General features: G+C 39.8%; 1 protein-coding gene across 1 annotated transcript; it reads left to right on the forward strand.

Annotated features, from left to right (window-relative positions):
• The first annotated feature begins 1,000 nt into the window (after nt 1–1,000).
• On the forward strand, nt 1,001–21,162 carry LOC144638730 (uncharacterized). The gene is made up of 15 exons (XM_078497970.1): nt 1,001–1,055; nt 1,909–2,881; nt 3,455–3,569; nt 5,932–6,077; nt 6,549–6,707; nt 7,376–7,464; nt 7,632–7,796; nt 8,438–8,563; nt 8,649–8,782; nt 9,521–10,228; nt 15,999–16,138; nt 17,167–17,361; nt 18,163–18,283; nt 18,896–19,147; nt 20,251–21,162. The coding sequence occupies exons 2-15, from the start codon at nt 1,986–1,988 to the stop codon at nt 20,389–20,391; spliced, it is 3,387 nt and encodes a 1,128-aa protein (XP_078354096.1). The 5' UTR covers nt 1,001–1,055; nt 1,909–1,985; the 3' UTR covers nt 20,392–21,162.
• The last annotated feature ends 375 nt before the right edge of the window (nt 21,163–21,537 follow it).

Genomic DNA, 21,537 nt, shown 5'->3' on the forward strand with positions numbered 1-21,537 from the left:
TTGCCTTGCTTGCGGAGTTTAGTTAAAATGTAGAATGTTTATCGCGGGCGAAATCTGATACTGTAACGTCATCGTTTAAAAAATTTTCCATTCACACCGTCTCCGCGAAATCAAGAAAAAACCGGGGGGGCTCGCATATGAAACGGGTGGTGATGCTTGTCGTCTCGCTTAGGTTGTAAATGTCTGCTTTTTGGTCTCGCTTACATTGACGCTTAGGGTGTTCCAGGCAAAACGCCAATACAGCCATAGTGGTCTCGTTTGGGGCTGCACACGAAGAAAGATACAAATATAAATTCTATTCTCTGTTTTTCGGTATCTTTAAGGGGTTGCAACCGCAAAGAAAAAGCTGCGTTTTCAAACGCAAACGGATATGTGCGGACGGGATCCGATTGTCTCTGACTCGTCCCCAGTCTTCCCTCCGTTTTCAGCAGTCGACTCAAGCGGACTCAAACGACGACTGGGGACGAGTCAGCGATTGTCTCCCCCGGCGACCTACGCCGAGGTAAAAATATATTCTGTTGCTAAGTAACCACTGTCCATTATGATAAGTCGAGAGTAAAGCTTATGTTGACAAGCATTTTAACGATGTCGAAAGTCAAAATAAAAAAGTCATAAATACGATAAAGCTTGTAATTTAGAAATAAAAATGATCACGAGAACTTGAGCATTATAAAATGTTTTCCCAAGCGCGGTCTAGCATATATTAATTTTATTATCGTTAAAGTCGCTGTTGAAGTGCAAACAACCTGCTCAGAACAAAAAGATTGATCCATCGATCTTGAATCGATATACTAATGACTAAAAGCTTTTTTTAAGAAATTCTTTCTATATTTCAGTTAAAACTACATTATTTTATAATTGTTGTTACATGTGGGGAGGCTAACAAAAGCATTTTCTATCTCTAGGCAGTATTGAAACATTTTAATATACCTTGTGAATATTTTTGTTGTTCAAATGCAAATATATGCAAATATTTTTTTTGTTAAAAAAACTGTCGCTTGTTTGATATCGGAAGTCAAATGCTGGCGGAAACGGAGATGATTACAAGCCCTTAGGTAATCCTTATTTTGTAATGTTTTTATTTCTTAACACTATCTGAACAAAGCAGAGATGTTAAGCGTAAGTCTTGCAAATTAATTTTTGTACAACTGAAATATATCTTTCGTTTGAGCATATACACCTGAATAATAAAATTAATAATATCGCGCATTTCGCTTAGGTCGTTATTTCGTTCATCGAATTATTTCGTTTTGAATTTGTAACGTGAATTTTAAGCCAAAATTGGAATAAACTGTATTAGCAGAAAGTTGGTTCGTTTATTCGCGAAAAATGTTCAGCCATGCTGGCAAAAGAACCGTCGGGGCTATGTTAATTTTTTTTTACTTTGCGACTGATCATTTCAGTGACACGAATGCAAGGCAAGTTAAATACATCAGTGTTTGTTGTTTTTTCGTTGGGATTTGTGCTGTGGATATTTTACATCCGTTAAATGATATATTCTGAATATTATTGTCCACACATTTCGGTTTTTAAATTACCAAATAAGCTAGGTGAGTTAAACATATTTAGTAAAATAACATTCGACGTGATTTGCTTTTGTAATTTTAATAGCAGTATTTTCCTGTCATTTTCAACCCTGTCACCTAAGTCGGGGTTGTTGTAAGCGTTATTTTAGCACAATTAGTGCTTTAAGTTTAAATTAATTCTGCTTAAACAATTTCAAAGATAGCACAAGAGCGCAAAGTACTATGATATTGTCTTTTGGTTTTAAGCGCTAGAGAATTAAAACTTTAACGAACATTACCCCGTTGTGTTAATGCTACTCAAGTTTGTTTTCGCATAGATTATAAACATAATGTCTGTCTTGGTACAGCAATAAATGCAAATTACTTTCACTTGTTTAAACAGCGCAACAGAAATGGATGCAAAAACTACTCAACGAGAACTGATGCCTGCTTAAAGAAGTTCTGTTTTATCATTTTGACATGCAATCGGCGTACCTCTCCAATGGCGTCCCAAAACTAAGCCTGGCCAATCCGAGAGCACAAGTTGTTTTCCCTACAGGGCAGTACACTTATGCTTTTGGAAACACTCCTGGCGTAGGATTAACAGACAACTTTGGAACTTCTACAAGCGATGAAAGCTTGGAATTTTTGTTACTTGGTTCAGGGGATGTTCGAAATCTACTGTTCACAATTTTTGAACTTTCGCAACGACCACGAGACATAATCCCGGCGAATTTGTCTTTTGTACTGAACGATCACGACCCTTCGGTTATAGCACGCAATGTCATTATTTTAGAGACCGTTCGATCAATCGATCCCGACCGCGATTTGGATGTGGACTTTTTATGGAATCTTTGGTATAATTTAACACTTTCAAACGACGAGTTAAAGCGACTACAGGCGATTCTTCAAAATCTCACTTTACCGCAATATGTGAACACCGGGTTGCAGTTTGGTTCTAAAGAAATGTTTACAGAGTGTCTACAAATATGGAAGGACTGGCTTAGTTTAGAAATCAATGTTGAAGCCGTTTCTTCGCAGCGGCAAAATTTAATGGTTTTTGGACTAAATTTAACACAGCAGGAAATTCAGGACAAAAGACAAGAAAACATCGATTTTCTCACCGCTGTAACGTCGCTTACTAACACGACTATTAAACAACTGTTTACTCCATTTGACGAACAAAAGCTCGACCGCAAATGTCTACAACAGTCAGGCCTCTTCTATCAAGAAGTCTACTCTTATTTCTTAACCGGTTGTACTTCGGAGGTTCACACTAATTCAAAAGTTAACCCGACTTTAATTCGCCCGTTTGAACACAAGTGGAAGGTGCATTATGGGAGTTGTCCATTTTCTGGCTTCATTCCCATTGATAGGTATGTTATAATGAATTCTGTAATTTGCACTGATTTTAGACGTTGTTATAGTGAAATATTCTCTAGTTTATGTAGATTGTGTTTGACCTTCAGTTTGAAATTCAGTAACCTTGTTAGCCATTTTTTTAGTCTGCAAATTCTGCGGTATGCATATGTCAGTAAGAGTGCAGTCGTACAAAAAATCTAGTTACTTGTAAGTTAAAAAGATTTGGCTGTCCTTGTGGATTTGTTCAGGTGGAAACAGTTTGTCATTAGAATATCGTTCCATTTGGCCGGTGCCGAAAATCCAGCCGCTTGCAAATGTTCACAGCTGTTCACCCACCTAAACCCTCCTTTACTGTAGGTTTTAGCAATATAGTTTGGAATTTTAGGGCTACTTTTAGCTATAAGGTCTGCACCTCACTGTGTTTTGGTTAAAAAAATAGGCAGAATAACAGAAACAACTCTGACCTCTTATTTGATAAACAGACAAATACTCATCTTCCAGTTGTAACCAAGAAGCTAGAACTTTTGACATCACCGTTCTTTTCCGCATAAGGAGGTTATAATTGTCATATTTTGCTACAATTTTAGGAATCGACTTCAAAACAACAAAAGTATAACGAAAACTTGCAAGGAAAAGCTTAAGAGATTGGTGAAAACATTTCAAAGCTTCGCTGGATTTGAAACTGAAAATCCCCGATTAAAGGTACGTATGATTTACTGTCTTAAGTATTAAGTTGCATTTAGTGGGAGTATATAAGCTACAGTCAAGGGCACTTTGATTTTAATCTGATACTTTTCAACTATGGTTAATAACCCCATTGGTTTTTAAAATGATGAAAGAAATATCACAGTAAATAGTTTTAACCCAGGAGTCTTAGTTAAGCTTGTATTGTGTGATCGTCCGGGTGAGAGTCGATCTGAGAAGAGCTGTTGTTGGTGTCTGACGTTTCGACAACCTGAGCGGAAGTCATCTTTGGAATAAAGGCTCTATTTCGACTCTAAAGATGACTTCCGCTCAGGATGCCGAAACGTCACTAGTCACCAACAACAGTTCTAGAACTTCTCTCATCCGGACGATCACACTATATGAACAACAGAAATATCCTCTGGATATAGGCCGTTTCCCAGCAACATAGATAAAGACACATGATTAAAAATCAAGAATATATCAAGTCTGCACAGTTAACTTGTTGTCATGGTGACATCTTTCGTTCCGGTTTTTTCGACGTTTTTGCTTGTTTACAAGCTAAAAACGTAGAATAGGGGTTGGTGGACAAAATTTGGAACCACATATTTGTAAACTCTCAAGGGACTTTTTTAATTTCTCAAGGGACTGTTTTAATTTCTCAAGGGATTACTTTCCGCTGTGGGTGATCACTTGCGATCTCGTGAAAAAAACGTGACTTGTCACGTTTACAAACGTTATATAACAATTTTAAAAGTGACATGTCAGCTTTCTTATCTCAACGCACGTGTGTCTGAAAGGCGATCTATAAAAAGCATCGCACAAACAATGGATTGCGTAACTAAAACACGAATAAATAATCACTAGCACTTACATCGTTTAAAAATTACAAACGTCAAAAATAAACCATACCAAAAAACTCGCTCTTTTCAAAGATATTATTGAAGTTAAAACAAATGCAAGAGATGGGGGCTTCTTTTAGCTTAGGAGCGGTTAAAAATTAGGCCAAATTTGGTCGCTACATGCAAGTGCAACCCTATTTCGTCGTCAGCCTAGGTCGTTAGGGACGTGACCTCGCGTTGACAGGGAATGACAGCAATGTTGCATGAATCGGCTTTACAACATGCGATCGTATCTACGCAGTTCGAGTGGAATTTCAGTCAAAGACAGCAAAATTCTTTCTTATTTCATCTTCAAATATAATTCGAAAGCATTCACTGTATATATGGCTTTTGTTTAATCCTGGGTCTTGATATCCGACCCTCGCAGAGCCTAGACAAAACGCAGCTTGAGTGTAACGATTTGTTTACGCTGCAATTATATTTTGCTCTTTCATTTGCTAATTTCGCTGCCGTAATCGACTGCCTTAAAAGGTCCTTGCAATTTTAAAGTATAGAATTGTCAGATCTCGGTGAAATTTGCACTGTTTATTTGTGTAATGTTAAGGAATATGTGTATAAATACCCGGCGCGGACAAGCCATTTTTGAGCCAGTTTTCTCCGACAGTAGTCGGAAATATCTGTATTTTTTGTGCTTTTTTGTGAAGCAATCGTTACGCTAGCCTGCGTGGCCGGCGTTCAAAGGGGAAGGAGAAGGGGAGTTCGAGCGCGCTCGAACTCCCCTTCTCCTTCCCCTTTGAACGCCGGCCACGCAGGCTATCGTTACGCTACGGCCTTGAACACATTGAACAGCGGACTACCTATAACAATTCAGATATGGCGTCACAAAATGACAAAAACAAAGCGTCAAACGCATATTTTGCTGTTTCATTTGCTAATTTCGCTGCCGTAATCGACTGCCTCGAAAGCTCCTTGCAATTTTAAAGTATAGAATTGTCAGATCTCGGTGAAATTTGCACTGTTTATTTGTGTAATGTTAAGGAATATGTGTATAAATACCCGGCGCGGACGAGCCATTTTTGACAAAATTATATGGCTGCATTTCCTCCGCGAAGATAGGAAATTGTTAAACTAAACTACAAAGAAACTGTAATGATAAGTTCGAAGAACAATGCACAGGATAAACCTTCGACTCGTACTTCATGCAAAAACGTCGATATCTCGAAGAGACTTTGATTGTTAAATTCACTAATCGATAATATCATTCGATTCTTTTGACCATTTTTTTTTTGTTTTTGTTTTTGCTCCACTTCTCGAGACACGTTATTTTCTATAGAAAACAAAGCGTTCTGGATAATTCTTCTTCTTAAAAATTAAACATCTGGCACAAACGGAAAACAGTGTATTTGAGAATTTTCAAGTGAGTTTTTGGACAGTAGATGCCTTGGACATTTTCATTAAAATTTAAAAAATCAAAGTCAAATATTTTTCCAACCATATATATTAGCAAATGTCGTTTATAAAAGTGACTAATCTTTTAGGTGACATTTTGGAGTGGGGATGCTCTGGAACTCTGTCGCATTGGTTTACCAAAAGAGGTACTCTTCGACGTGATTGACACAAGTAACCTTAGCGACCATATTGGATTGTTGAACATTCTAGTATGCTGTGGAAACAGATTAAAAGAGTAAGTCAGTCTTGGCTGAAATCAATATTATTTTTTTTAATTGTTGGGAAAAAAGCGAAAAAGGCACCAAGAGACTGGAATATACGCACACTACGAATGATATTCAGACTGACTCAGAGTACAGAATTTTCTTAAATTTGCTTGCGATCATGTGAACAGTCATTCTATGGAAGAGAATGTTTTTGTTCCGTTACTCTGTAACTGATTTTCTTAAGTACCGCAGCGCTAGCAAACGATTCATTTAAAAACAGTAATTATAATCCGGCAACTTCAGAGGTAATATTGCGAAAAGCGTGCTTTATCCAACTTCGCGCGTGGAAGTTAACAATGAAGTTTTACTTTGGCTGTCAGAAAGCAATTTACACAAAGGGGAAGGGTAGATCTTTTACTTCGTTTAACTTAGTTTACTTGTCTTTATAACACAAAATAATTTTTCAATTCGTGCTAAGATGTAGACTTGTTCCTTTCCAGGCCAGGTCAGTCCCAGATGTTCACGTCCACCATGCTTTGGAGAGCGTCTGGTTTCTCGCGTCTTGAAGAGTACCTTGAATCCAGTCTTGGAATAGGGCAAAGTCTGTTTCCTGCTGTACTTGGGATGAAGCTAGCAGAGGACCTGGATCTAGGAAGAAGGTTTGAACCCCGCGATCACACTAAACGTATTTTTATGTCTCGTTAACTCTTTCTCGCTCTGCCTGGATGCCTACTTACTTTCTTTCTCGCTTGCTTGCTTGCTTGCTTGCCTGCTTGCTTGCCTGCTTGCTTGCTTGCTTGCTTGCTTGCTTGCTTGCTTGCTTGCTTGCTTGCTTGCTTGCTTGCTTGCTTGCTTGCTTGCTTGCTTGCTTGCTTGCTTGCCTGCTTGCTTGCTTGCTTGCTTGCTTGCTTGCTTGCTTGCCTGCCTGCTTGCTTGCTTGCTTGCTTGCTTGCTTGCTTGCTTGCTTGCTTGCTTGCTTGCTTGCTTGCTTGCTTGCTTGCTTGCTTGCTTGCTTGCTTGCTTGCTTGCTTGCTTGCTTGCTTGCTTGCTTGCTAGCTTGCCTTCTTGCTTGCTTGCCTTCATGCTTACATGCTTTCTTGCTTGCTTATTTTTTTGCTTTCTTTTCTGCTTAATTTCTTATTTGCTTGCTCTCTTCCTTGCTTGTTGAAACTTGCCTCCTTACTTACTTGCTTGCTGACTAAAATGTAGCATTTTGTTTTCATTACATTTCTGGGCTAAGATTACATCATGTCTACCTGTAAAGAAATTTTGTTTCTAAACTGACATCGTCTAAAAGGTTTTAAAGCCGCTTTTAAATTTCTTTCAGTGATATTTTGACTGTAAAGGAAAGTCGACGAATAGAAGACAGGATGGTTTGGGTGAAAACTGAACCAGAGAGATCACCCATCACTTTTGGTAAGTCAGTAGTTAATTAATTAATTAACTTGTCTTTCTCTTAGTTGTGTAATAATGTACCAGAACAAGAATCGTTTTTTTGTCGTGATTAAAGATACATTTTTAAAGCTTTGTTGATCGCAAGTAAGTCCTAATCATTCAACATTAGCTTTTGTTTTTCTTTTTAGTTCGTTCACCAGATGTTCTCGCGGCTCTCAAGTCCATGGCAGCCCGGTGCTTCAGATTACCTTCTCCAGACAAGCGATGTCTGCAGCTAAGTGGTGTGACCCTCTCCTCCCCTACAACATTTTTCTTGGTATTTTTGCAAATGGCGGCGACTTTTGAAGAGTCTGGTAAGTAAAGACTAATAAACAAAGTGATAAATCCAGTAGAACGCTTCTGTCGGGGAACGTGCTCGAAAAAAGATTTTTCTTGATGGACTTTCTTTTTGCTTTGACTCGTTTGTTTTGTTTTGTTCAGTTTAGTTTTGTTTGGTCTTGTTCCTTTTTTGCTTTTGCTTTGCTTTGCTTTGCTTAGCTTTGCCTTGCTTTTCTTTGCTTTGCTTTGCTTTGTTTTGTTTTGCTTTGCTTTGCTTTGCTTTGTTTTGCTTTGCTTTGCTTTGTTTTGCTTTGCTTTGCTTTGCTTTGCTTTGCTTTGCTTTGCTTTGCTTTGCTTTGCTTTGCTTTGCTTTGCTTTGCTTTGCTTTGCTTTGCTTTGCTTTGCTTTGCTTTGCTTTGCTTTCCTTTGCTTTGCTTTGCTTGGTGTGGTCTTGTTTGGTTTCAGTTTTGCTTTGTTGCTTTGTTTTGTCTGATAATTTCGTTTGTTGGTTTTATTGTCTTATGAGAAACCAAAATGGAGCAATGATATGCTGAAATAATCGGGGGAGATTAAAACACAGCATTTGGCTATATGCTTTGAGAATTTTAAACTATGACTTGGCCCCTTTACATTTAAAAGTTGGTTTTTTTATTCCGCTTTATTTCTCTACATAAAGCTGAACAGGTTCTGAGCTATGTTGAAGAGTGTTTACCATCAGTACGGCTATTTCAAAAGCGATCCTGCACCAAGCTCAATGGGCTGTCATGGAATGTCCTCAAATGTTTGGCTGGACTCTGTCCAGGTAAGGCCAATTCTACGTGTGCGCAGTTTCGTTCGCTAACGCATTATTTTACACGTTTTTTAAAGTGTCCGTCCGTTATTTACAGGTGTCGTTCTCAAAGTTGAAGTTCGTGTCACGTTTCCTACACGTGCTGTGTCGCGCAATACACCTGTCATGCAAGCTGTGATGTTTGAGGATCCAAATGACGCTAGGTTCCTTAAAGTGTGGCCCGCTTCTCAGGTGAGAAGAAGTTTTATTTATGTGAGACAAAACCTCGTGAAAATTTAAATCTTAAAGTAGTATATACTTAATACTTTCATGTTTTTTCATGTTTTTTACAAGATAGAGTAAGAACATTTCGCCGCCATCGTGAGGCGCGGTAATCTACGAACTACGCAGTATTTGGTAAAAGTCACTTCCAGGAATTTTAAACGGAGGAAGTTTTGTTTATCATTTTATTTTAGGCTAAGGAATTTTCTTTTGGGGAGTGGTAATATTTTGTACTCCACAGTCCGTACTCTATACTCCCTGGTCGCTGTATCTCTAGTTAGCGTTCTAGATCGATTCTAGACTCCAAAAAGATCCCAATTTGGGGCCTGGTAGGAGTCTTCGTGTTGTGAGTTTCAAATGGCAGCATAGTTTACTCTCACATTGCCTCGCTCCTCCCTGGGATGTAAATGCTATGGGCACATTATTAGAGCATCACAAAAAAGTGCTGATGGCCTTATTCTCCCAGAGGAGAGCCAGGATTAAGAAGAAGACAAAAACTGCTGGGGAAGGAAGCTTCGATGAATATTGTTATAACAACCCCACAAAATGTGCTAGGGGAGGTAGCTACGACACTGGTATCCCGTTCAGGGAAAGTAGCAATACTTCTAATCGGTTCGTGCGCCGCCGGTCTGGTAAGCCATCTATGCTAGATTTAGACTTAGAATTACACGTGAAGCAAATTAACACATTGTTTTCTGTCTTTACTAGTTAGAGCAAAGGACATTCCACCGCCCCGTTCATCTGTTTTACAACAATGTGCGTTACGATCCTGATCAGGGAACCGTAAGCTTGTTACTGCTTGAAACTGATTGGCAAGCCCTCCATGATGAAACAGTTCTGATTCTAATAAGCTCTTCTGCCAACTACACTTCGAACGCCGTGAAATTAAAGACTGGATGCAAAACGTCCACGAACAATGAAACCGTTAAAATGGCAAGCAAAAATGATCGCGAAATGGTAGAACAATTGCGATCAAAAAGACGCAAATCCCGTCTTTCAAAGAACCTCTCCTGCGTCAGAATGAGTTGCGTCAGCAATCACACAAGCAGCGGTCTCCAAAAGTACGACAGCTGCTACCGCCTTGAAATTCTGTCCAGCCGTGACATCATCATGCAAAATTCTGGTCACGTGCACAGAAGTACAGATTGTTTGGTCATGGAAGAGAGGCACACGATAGCCCCCATGCGGCTCTTCCCATCAGGCATCGATGCGCCATCTTATCAAGATGACGTTGTGCAGGGGAAAAAGATAGCTGATGACGTCATTATCCATAACGGAAGTCACGCAATAGAGGATGATGGCGACAGTAAGGACGCGACAACAACCGTAGAGAAAGGGGATGATGTTACACAGCTCTTCGGTTTGCGTGACGTAACGGTGGTTACGCGCCACAACGCAAAAACTAACCACCTTGAGGTAACCGTCTGAGCAAATAACTTTTTCTAAAATGTTGGTTTCAGCTTAGGTTTTTGATAGCTGTCATTGCTTAGTCGAAAGATATTTATACCTAATCGTACCTTTTTGGTACGCTTCGGCGGCATATCAGGCGAGTTTGGTCGAGCCATGGTTCGTATTTTGGCGAGACGCAGTCGAGCCAAAATACCCATGGTGAGATCAAACGAGCCTGATATGCCGCCGAAGCGTACCAAAAAGGTACTATTAGGTATTTACCGTACCCAAATTCAGCCAAAAATCCGGTGATATTATTCGATTTGTTGAAGCCATGCTTGCCAGACACGTAGTACAAAATGTGTTGACCTGCTTGTATTGATACTTTTTTGGTCTTCAACACTTTTATCAAGTCCTCTTCTTACATTTTTTTACTCGTTTGTTTGGAGTTTCATTCCCTAAATTTTCAAAATCCAAATTTAGCGAAAAATTTGGAAACTCCGACTCCATTGTTTCAGTGTGAATGTTTCAGTACTCGTCGGCAAACATCGCGCAATTGGCGAGCGCGCTCAAGTTTAGTTTTGGCGGGAAAGTTTTTCTCATTTTACGACCGGTAAACACCAGCTAATTAAAAATACTAGTTTCTGTTTTATTGGTAAAACCTCTTTTCAATTCATCGTACAGAAACACGACTTTAATTCAAAGTGACCGTGATATGGTGGCATATCAGGTCAGTGACTTGATATCGTAGGATATCAGGACAGTAGATCGCGCTTCTGATTGGCTACTTGCGAATTTGGGTACGGTAATTATACCTAATCGTACCTTTTTGGTACGCTTCGGCGGCATATCAGGCGAGTTTGGTCGAGCCATGGTTCGTATTTTGGCGAGACGCAGTCGAGCCAAAATACCCATGGCGAGACCAAACGAGCCTGATATGCCGCCGAAGCGTACCAAAAAGGTACTATTAGGTATTTACCGTACCCAAATTTAGCCAAAAATCCGGTGATATTATTCGCTCTGTTGAAGCCATGCTTGCCAGACACGCAGTGCAAAATGTGTTGACCTGCTTGTATTGATACTTTTTTGGTCTTCAACACTTTTATCAAGTCCTCTTCTCACATTTTTTTATTCGTTTGTTTGGAGTTTCATTCCCTAAATTTTCCAAATCCAAATTTAGCGAAAAATTTGGAAACTCCGACTCCATTCTTTCAGTGTGAATGTTTCAGTACTCGTCGGCAAACATCGCGCAATTGGCGAGCGCGCTCAAGTTTAGTTTTGGCGGGAAAGTTTTTCTCATTTTACGACCGGTAAGAAACAGCTACTTAAAAATACTCGTTTCTGTTTTATTGGTAAAACCTCTTTTCAATTCAACGTACGGAAACACTACTTTAATTCAAAGTGACCGTGATATGGGGGCATATCAGGTCAGTGACTTGATATCGTAGGATATCAGGACAGTAGATCGCGCTTCTGATTGGTTACTTGCGAATTTGGGTACGGTAATGCATGAAATTAATGAGTTTTAACGTCAGTTTGCCGCCATGGTGATTAGTGCTTTTACTAAGAAACCGCTTCGAAAACAGTTATTCTTTAAAAAAGGTATTTCGAAAGATAAACTTTCACGGCTAAATAAATCCTGGATGACAGATATTTTGTATTACAGGGGTGCATGTTACCCTGTTTAAATTTAATAGGAAAGGAAATATAACTCGTTTCTCCCTTCCCTAACTATCGATAAAAATACTTTGGCGATTTAGAAGTAAGACGTGCGTTATAATAAAGGGCTTATTTTGTTCAGGTTTACAGTAAATTGTAGTCCGGCGGATAAGTGAAAGTATTGTGCACTTTATGATAAAAGCATGAAACTTGGCACACTAATACTATAAATCATGGTGAACATTTCAAAGATTATAGGCATCCTGGATGTGACCTTTTTCAGGGGGGAGGGGACTTTTTCAAAATGGCCGCCAACCAGATTTTTTTGTTAAGACAACATGGAACAAAGCGACGTGGTACAACGTCAAATTGTTATTTTTATGATATATACTTATTGATCGAACACCAACGATAAGAAATATGGTATTAAAATTTCTTTTAAAGTGTCTTACAGAATTTGAGCGGTCATTTCTTGGCTAAAATTACATATGCAAATTAATGATTTCATTTCACTCATATCAAATAAACCCCGAGATTTACTTTATGACTGTTCTGAAGCTAAGCTCATAAGCGATACAATGATTTCCACCCACAAGCTAGGGTCCCTGACATTCGTGGCGCTGACAGGGCAGATTTTCTTTTACACATCTACACCGTCTTCTGCAGCGTTTAGCACATCCACTCACTGAGGAGGAGGCGACGACTGGTTTTCATGTTGAAAAAACACTTCAAGGTCAGCATCGCGCACTTGACTGGTGATACGTAATGTTGAAAACAAATGCCAGTACAGTCTCATGGTCTGTAGCTACTGTTGTGTGCGGGTTTTTGCTTTATCGAGATGCCACTAGAAAACTCAAATTATTCTATCCTATCACTGAGTCGAGTTGTGCGTTCTACTTTTCTGCTGTTAAAGAGCTCGTTGCACTGGTGTTCGCTAAGATCTTTCAAATTACGGACAGAATCGATGACTGCTACACTCATTACCTTCCGAATACCAAGAACTAAGAGATCACTGCTGGTTTGAGAATGGATCGTCCATATTGTCCATTGTTTATTGGTCAAAAATCCTGGCCATCTCTGTTCCAGACACCATCAATCTCAGTAGTGCCGATGCAGTAAGCCCCACTTCTCCTCCATTTCTTTTCATGAAGGCATTGTTCTGTTCATGGCCTTCATCTAAAGCTATCCTAGTGAAAGGTCACTATTAACGGTGAACTTCGCCTTCCAAAATGCTTCCAGTATTCTGTGGTGCTTGTGTTTATCGCGAAGCATAACCATGCCTCACGCAGGTGAATGGCACTGGCACATGTGTAGTTGTAGTGGTCAAGAGAATTTTACAGCCTCTACATACAAAAGAAAGTTGCTGGTACGACCAACTCGACGCTCAGCACATTAAGCTGCCAGAAATGGAACTGTGGACTTTGAAGGGCTCTTTGTTTGCACCATTCTTCAAACGATGTACCGCTACATTCTGGCCACTCAACGTACGATGCTGGCGAAGCCTATACAGAGCGCAAGCTATAATCTGGTGTGCACGGGCGGTTATCTTAACATGCACCGCTTTCAGGAAAAAATTCGAAGTTCCCTAACCGCTATTTCACCTTGTACTAGTGCTGACATCTAGCTACTGCCATCAGAAAAATCTCCATGTGATTTTAGCAATGCTATCTTGTTGTGTTGGCCAGGCAGCATTTCTATAAATGAATCTTTCCCATATGTTTCTGGCCACAGCTACTGGATTTGCTTTGCAATCGTGAATAGTATATAGGTTGATCAAATGTGATCATTCATGTAGGGTTTTTCCAAGGATTAAGAACAGCCACAGCCTCTTTCACCACATTCATGGAATGAGGAATCATCGCCATTGACTTCGAGTCATTCGGGAAAAGAGGAAAAAGGGAACTGACTGCTGCAAGGCCATGACCTGGGGTATTTGCTGGTTGTTGTCTTCTTTAGTGGTATGCAGCCCAAAATACATTCAAGTCCTTATCACTCGCACTGTCATAATTACCATCGATAATCTTGCTGAGGTGATCGGACCTGTCATTGTCTTCTGCTACAGCATTCATTATTCATTAGACTGCAGCTGGGCTGTTTCAGTCCACAAACTTTTAGAACAGGAGGCGTTTTCTTTGTGACAGTCGGCTACCAGTACAAGTGTGTAGCTGACAGGTCTTGCCAGACCTGGAGATAGAAATGCATGATTGTTCTGATCTGTGCCACGATTTTCAGTGTCGGGGTACTGAAACAGTGTTATGCCTGTCCCATGGAAGGATCCATGTGCACTAGTTGCTGTCGGATCATGGTCAATATTATCGACTGCTGATGTCGTAAACACACCAATGGTTAGTATAGACGGGCAAACTGTTGCAGCTGTCTTGAAGTGGCAAATAGCAACCTTCAGATTTGACTTCGAGTACGAGATCGAGTACGAGTATGACTTTGGAATTTCGACACGATTGTATCCCTCAAACTATAACTCTTCCGTGTTGCTGACTAACACATAAATAAACGTTAAGGATAAAATTGATGTGATAAGTGACTATAGGAGGCAAACGAATTTGGTTTGAAAACTCGAAACCGTACTCAATCTCGCACTCGTAGTCCAATCTGAAGGTCGCTAATGACAGAGTTTTCAAGGTCTGCAGACAACACGTTCATATGAAACAGACAATCCCAGCCTGTAAAGTGTATCCACTAGATCTTTTGATCTTGTCAGACTTGAGTGTACTATTAAATGCACCTAGAAATAATGGCAGTGCAGGCACGGCGGAGCCGGGGGGGCTGGGGGGGCTTTAGCCCCCCAGAATTTCCGAAAAAATAAAGACTTACTAAGAGAAAAGTCTTTTAAGCCCCCCCTCCCCACTTCAAGTCACTAGTCAGCCCCCCCCCCCCCCCCACTTGGAAAATTGCTCCGCCGTCCCTGCAGTGGCGTCTCCCGTTGTTCGAAATGCCTGGTGTTCGAAGAGGGTTGTTGACGCCGGAGCTCACAACTGTTTTACAGTATAAATAATTGTGAATGAAGAGACATAGCAAGTTGTGACAAGTAGCTTTGTGGTTGATGTTACTCCCACACATGATAATTGCAAAAAGCATAAGCAACGATTGAAGCACCGAATTTTCCTGACAACCTCTGTGAATGAACCAGTGATGCGCATGAGGCACGATCTTAGAGATTTTCCGACGTTTTCATTAGCCACAAACAGCAAATTTCTATCCTTCCAATTGAGACAAATTGGTGAAATTTTTTTAGCATACACGCTTGTACATAGAATGATCTACTGAGGAGTCCCATCCAAGCTGATGCACTCTATCAGCGTAAGCGGCTTGTATATATGAAATAAGTTCAGCAAAAACAGTAAAGAAAAACAAAAATATGGGAGCAAGATACTATTACAAAATCAGTGTGAATGAATTCTTTAAAAAAATCTAATTTGCATAAAGCCCAAAATGACAACAATTTTCCCAAAACATTTCAAAATTTCCATTTTTGTACAATTTTCTAAATTCTGGACTTTCTTTAATAAATGACCAACCTTAAAAACATTAATTAAACCTTTCAGTAAGTAATTTGGCAATATGCTCTCATAATAAAGATTCTGGCTGGCGGCCATTTTGAAAAATACCCCTTCCCCCCCGGAAAAGATCATATCCAGATTGCCTATAATCTTAAAAATATTCCTCATGACTTATAATATTAGGGTGCCAAGTTTCATGCTTTTATCATAAAGTGCACGATTAGTCCCTAAAATGACACTTATCCACTTGACTGGCGTTTTCGTACCAATATAACAGTAGCTTCAGTTTCACCTAGTTCACCATTCTTCAACCCTACTTTGTACATGTGTGCTATAATTCTCTTCCTCTGACTTCTTCATTGGTATTGTATTTGCGCTAAGGGTACCATTTCTATTCATGCGGTATTCCTCGTCTTGGATCTTTTTGTTCCACCTCCTGCTCAAACATATAACAACTGGCCCACAACTTTGCATTTTTTCCATACGCTAGCGATAGCAGGCAATCACAAAGAAAAACTGGTAAATCAGCTCTGATTTAGAAGTTAAATGTTTTAAAAATTGATTTTTGTTGCGTTTGTCATGACGGTTTTGTTTTTTGTTGTCTCACTTTTCATGTTTAGCTGCTGGCTTTGGAAGAGCATGCCATGTGCTACAATGCAGACATTCTGATTCTAAGAACAGCAAATATAGCTGACCCGACAGTGGAATATCATCCCAAAGAAATGCCGACTTCTGTGGAAATCAAGCTTCGTAGTGAAGGGTAAGAATTATTCCAGAATAATTCGGATGCCTAAAGGTTACATTGTACATCTTGCACTCTAGAATGCAAGCCTATGTAACAGTACTAGTAGTAAAGTAAAGCTTTTAAGCCCGACTGGCTCATAGCTCTCGGCCCTGGATGGGATGCTAGTCCATCGCAGGGTTACTCCATAGCATTAGTTCACCGGTACCCATTTATACACCTGGGTGGAGAGAGTCACTATGAGAGTAATGTGTCTTGCCCAAGAACCCAACGCTGTGACCCAAGACAGGGCTCGAACCCAGACCGATCGATCCGGAGTCATGCATGCTGTCCATTGGGCCACTGCGCCTCCCAAGCCTATGTAATACCTCTTTAAATTTCTACCCAGGTAAATATTTATTGGCACCGGTAACCTGACAAATGGTAGGGGTAACATAGAATAGCAAGTGCTCTCAATTTTACTCCGTGCTGCTGCGTGAAATCGGTTTTATGTAAGAGACTGATTTAATTAATAACGCGCTGATCTCGTACCTCGTTCCTTCTCGTACTTCCTTCATTCCTTACTGCGCAAGCTTGACGAGACGAGCCACTCTCAAAAGTTACTTTACAGGATCGAATTTGATTGGCTTTAAAAACAATAAAAATGGCCGGAAGTAAAACACCAAAAAGTTGGTTGGTCAGGCTTTTAAAAGCTAGGCATGCGCAATTCAACCGGAAGTCAGATATTTTTCGGACTTCAAATCTTAACTTTCCAGGGACGCTCGTTTCTCGATTACTGGTCAAGGGGAACGAAAACCTTGGGTACGAGGATGATTAGGCAGTGGCTCAGCACTGCTAACCATCTCAATGGGAGATGATATAAAGTGCTAGCGAGGGGTAGTTCCTGCTTATTCGCTTGTCTGCTTAAATATTTTTTAGTTATCTTAAGGAAGTGCCTTTTAGAGTGGGTAGATTGCTTTAGGGGTTTATTAATTCTAACTGAATAATTTTGAACTGTTACTGACATCGCAGTATTGACTTTATAATAATTTGATGTTGTTTTTAAGGAAACCACTGAAACTCTATTTTTCGGCTCCCGTGGACGAGAAAACTTCTAAAGTTCAGATATTAAAGGACAAGAAGAAGCTCAGATGCCATTTTCCTAAGAGTGAACTCGGTGTTTTTGGACAAGCATGCATCAAGAGACCCCCTGTCATGGACTTCTCGACCTTACCAAGATGGACTTGCAAAGAAGACTTAAAGTATGGCTCTTTTGATAGTTAAGGGTCTGTTATAACTCGAGCGTCGGCTAGCGGGCACATCTTTATTTAACCGGCGGTCTCGGTCTTAAGGAGAAAGTAAAAGAAACTGACGGTCAAGGAAAAAACATGGCGGTCTGCTGTCCTAACGCCCTCCTATAATATTCCCTCATAGTAGTCATGCTTTGCTTTTTGTGGAGTCAGATAGAGAGATTAAAACGGCAGTCAAAATGATCCTTCGAAAAAGTTGGGAACGGTTGCATAAAAACAGAACTAGTTTGTCAAAGCAGATGCATTCTGTTGCATTCGTAAACAAATATGGCCGTTAAAACGTTTTTTCGAATACTTTTTTTAATAAATTTATGCCCGCAGTCACGAGTGCTTGATAAGACGCAAACGAGGTACTGATCTTGTCACTACATTGTTAGAAAGACCCAATTGTCTTGATTGCATGTAAACGTAAAACGCATACAGATATAATAATTTAAGTTGTTAAGTTAGGACCGTCAATAACTACTTTGCTTTAAGTTTTTATTCTGATTGTTTACTTAATCACCCGTTTTCTTTTTGGTCTAAAAAATATATTTTGCTTGTTTTATAACTATCTTTCACGAGGGACTTCTAAATTCGTATCAGCGGTTAAATTACCCTTATCGACTTTAAGTTAATAAATACCTACGTAATTGTTTCACTTTTCCTCCGTCCAAATGCAGCACAACTTTCATTGGAAACTAATCGTTTTTATTTTAATGAGGCCCCGACGAACGGTCACGTATTTGATCACGTGTTTTTTTTGTGTTTCAGTTTCTTGATGGTTTACAATGACATCGATGAAGACCAAACAGCACCCCAGAACGTGACAGCCTTTGAAGAGTTGCAAAATGTTTTGCAGTGTATAATAGCGTCTTTTGTTGAATATCCCCAGGTAAGAAAATAAATGTAACCTTCCAGAATACGAAGGAGACGCGGTGGCGGGTTCTATCCCTTCCCGGTACAATATTCTGTTTCTGAGAGTTCGCAACAAAAGACTCTCAATCACGTTATCTGCCTCTCCAGTAAGAAGTAAAAATGGGTGCTTGCAAAATCTTAGGGCAATCTGACAAAATGCTAGGGATAACCTGCCATTGACTAGCATCGCATCCAGGGTTAAAAACAATGTTCATATTTGTTACAGAAACAGAGATAAGTTACAGCAGTGATTAGCCTCCCGGGAGGGGGGGGGGGGGGAAGTGGACTATTCCGGGAGAATCTACCCGAGTGGGATAGGGGATAGAGATAAGGAGTTTGAGTATATGAAAGGGGTAGAGAATTTTTCCAGTTAGGTGTTGAACAGGGCCTTTCGGAATATTTTGAAAAGACGCACCGTCTGGTCGATTATTCAAGTGAAAAGTTTAGAAAAGAGTGGCAGTATCCCTTCTGTAGGCAGAAAGGGGCATCATTTCCTATCGAGGTATATTAAAGGGTTACCTTTTTGGTCAAAACAGATTCGACCGTTTTAATGCATTTCATTCTAAGCATCTGTTTTATCCTTTGACAGAACAATAAGTGTTTTACCATCCACGAACCATGTGGCAAAAAGGAGAACGCACCCAACTTCACCATAGTTGTACAAGAGATCTACTGTCACAAACAGGTTCCACTGGCCAAGATCCTGTTTTGTGACCATAGCGTGACAGCATTTCCTTTAAAAGGCAACAAAAATTCAGCCAGTGCTGCCGGATACAAGGAGGTCTTGAGACAAATGATGGCAGACAGAAAGGAAAGCCCGATGGCACACGTGACAAAAAAGGTAATAATATGGAAATAATTTCCTGTTCATTGTCAAAAGCAGTTAACTCTTTGCTTTGGTTTGCGATTGCGATTGCTAAGATTAATAACTAGTTGAAAATAAGGATGGGCCGATATTCGACACCAAATATTCGATACAATCATAGCTGCCATTTATAATGTCAGGACTGTCTTTTGTGACCCTTTGCACGGTCAGACAAATCACGTGACATATTAATGACGTCAGGACGGAAATGACGTCATAATATCGAGATCGAGATCGAGAAAAAAGACAAATATCGTATCGATATCCTATCGTTTTGAAAAAGCTGTATCGGCCCATCCTTAGTTGAAAACATTCTCACAGGGTTGAAAGCTCTGAACAAATGAAAGGAGCATGCTCAGCTTTTTAACCAATCAGGAGCAAGATTCATCGCACCCGCGTTTCGTTTTCCCGCGCTTGACACAAGTTGTGTGTAAAATTCCTTTAGAATTTTGCTTGGTTTAACTTGGTTCGTTGTGTTACTACGCTTATAACTTGAGTATGCAACGAGGGAAGTTTCGCGCCCAAGGTTTACAATTAAAACTCTGCTGTTGTAAGGGGCGACAGAGCTAGTTTCCATTGGAAACATCTCGTGCGAAAGTTGAATTCTACTTTCATTTGGTACTCCGCCATTTTTTGGAAGTACGTACGGTTTTGCTCACACAACAGAAAGCTGACGTCGACAGCACGAGATGTTTCCCGCCAATGGAAACTATTTCTTTCCGGCCCCTGACAACAGCAGAAAAAAACGGTAAAACTTGGGCGCGAAACTTCCCTCGTTGCATACTCAATTGATAAGCGTAGTATTGGACTTTTGGTGTAGGAAAATATCCTTTCAAGAAAATGTTCCAGTTTGAATTTGTAATTTAGAAATCATTATTCTGAAGAAAAATCATTCTGATATCGATTTGTGGTTCAATTTTACTCGTCGTACTATCTGGTATTTTCCTTCGTTTTGTATTCATTATCACATATTACCATAATTCAAGGGCATAAAACTAGGGGTCACCGTGCAGTTAAAGTAATAGTTTGCATTAGGGTTTGTAAAAGAAACTAAGGCAATATTACTTTTTTCTCTGCAGGGCCAGGTTCTTTTAAGGAGACTCCTGTATTCCAACGCAAAACGGGTGAAGCAAACTAAAACACAAAATCCAGTGTGGATCGACTCTATGCTGCAACTGAGATTCCAAGAAGAAAACACGGAGTATGAAATCCAGGATTGAAATGAAAAGAGTCTTGTTCGTGCTTTTCTGAAATATTATCCTGGTTGTCTGGTAGTGGTCTTAGATAGGCCTTTTTTAGATTGTATGTGGTACCTTTTGAACAAGAGTTTGAGTTTCGAGCAAAGTTTTGTGTTGGAAGCAACCCCATTTAACTGTTGCTTTCCTGAGCAGGGGAGCATGCTCTGTATGAGCATTAGCTTGTCGAACGAACGCGCAGTAAGCACTCCATTGGAAATCTTCGCAAATTTTCGGAAATTCCGGTTATTTAATTGGTTGTTGAGTTGCAAAGTATAGGGACTTATTAATGTATTAAGTCAAATCTTCGGATGCAAAGAGTGAGAAATTATGAAATGACTGATTTTAAATTAGCACAGGTTTTTTGTATAAAAATGTACTAAATGCTCATTTTTAGAGTTCTGGTGGCTTTTGCGTACTTTTCTGAGATAATTTCTAAAAATCACGAGCACAAGGCGTAATTTTGGATTAACAACGATCGTTGTCTCACATTTTGTAGTCAACATCCTCGCAAAAGGATTGACCTTGAAATTGCTCTTGATAGGCAATGAAGTCCAAATATTGGCTTATGCGCATGCACCAAAGTACAATTTTGTACATTTTTTTATGGAATCTTCATCAAAAAATCTTGCTGTATTGTGGTAAAGTTCTTTTTAAGCAAAAATAAGGGAAATTCAGGATCGTAGCACCAAAAATTCAGTTTAACGTTAAAAAACGGTTTTTTTTTAGAAAATTAGCACAGAAAGGGTTAAAGATATCCCAGTGACTTCTGTAACTATGCAAGGACCACTTTGACCAACCCACCGCCGTTTCAGACCACTTCGCTCTCGCCGGACACTCAATGGACAACCTTGAATTCATCCCCATAGAACTCATAAACTCACATAGAGACAGCATCCGCAAAGCCACAGAAGCATTTTTAATTTCTAAAGGAAAAACACTTGAACCCTATGGCATGAATAGACGGGATGAAACTTGATATATTTTATTTGTCAGTTGTATGCTATTTCTATCTTCTACCGTTATTTGTTTTGTTTTCTTATTATCAGCCTATCACGTACCGGTTTTTCATCTTAGTTTCCCACCGCCGTTTCAGACCACTTCGCTCTCGCCGGACACTCAATGGACAAC

This window comes from Oculina patagonica, chromosome 14, assembly GCF_052425735.1.
Source record: "Oculina patagonica isolate OP01 chromosome 14, crgOcupat, whole genome shotgun sequence".
Lineage (NCBI taxonomy): Eukaryota > Metazoa > Cnidaria > Anthozoa > Scleractinia > Oculinidae > Oculina > Oculina patagonica.

Bases quoted from the DNA above. Each gene is read 5' to 3' on its own strand.
- LOC144638730 (XM_078497970.1), top strand. From the start codon at position 1,986: ATGCAATCGGCGTACCTCTCCAATGGCGTCCCAAAACTAAGCCTGGCC. The intron at 2,882-3,454 runs GTATGTTATAAT...CTACAATTTTAG, and splicing joins GGCTTCATTCCCATTGATAG to GAATCGACTTCAAAACAACA. The intron at 3,570-5,931 runs GTACGTATGATT...CTAATCTTTTAG, and splicing joins CTGAAAATCCCCGATTAAAG to GTGACATTTTGGAGTGGGGA.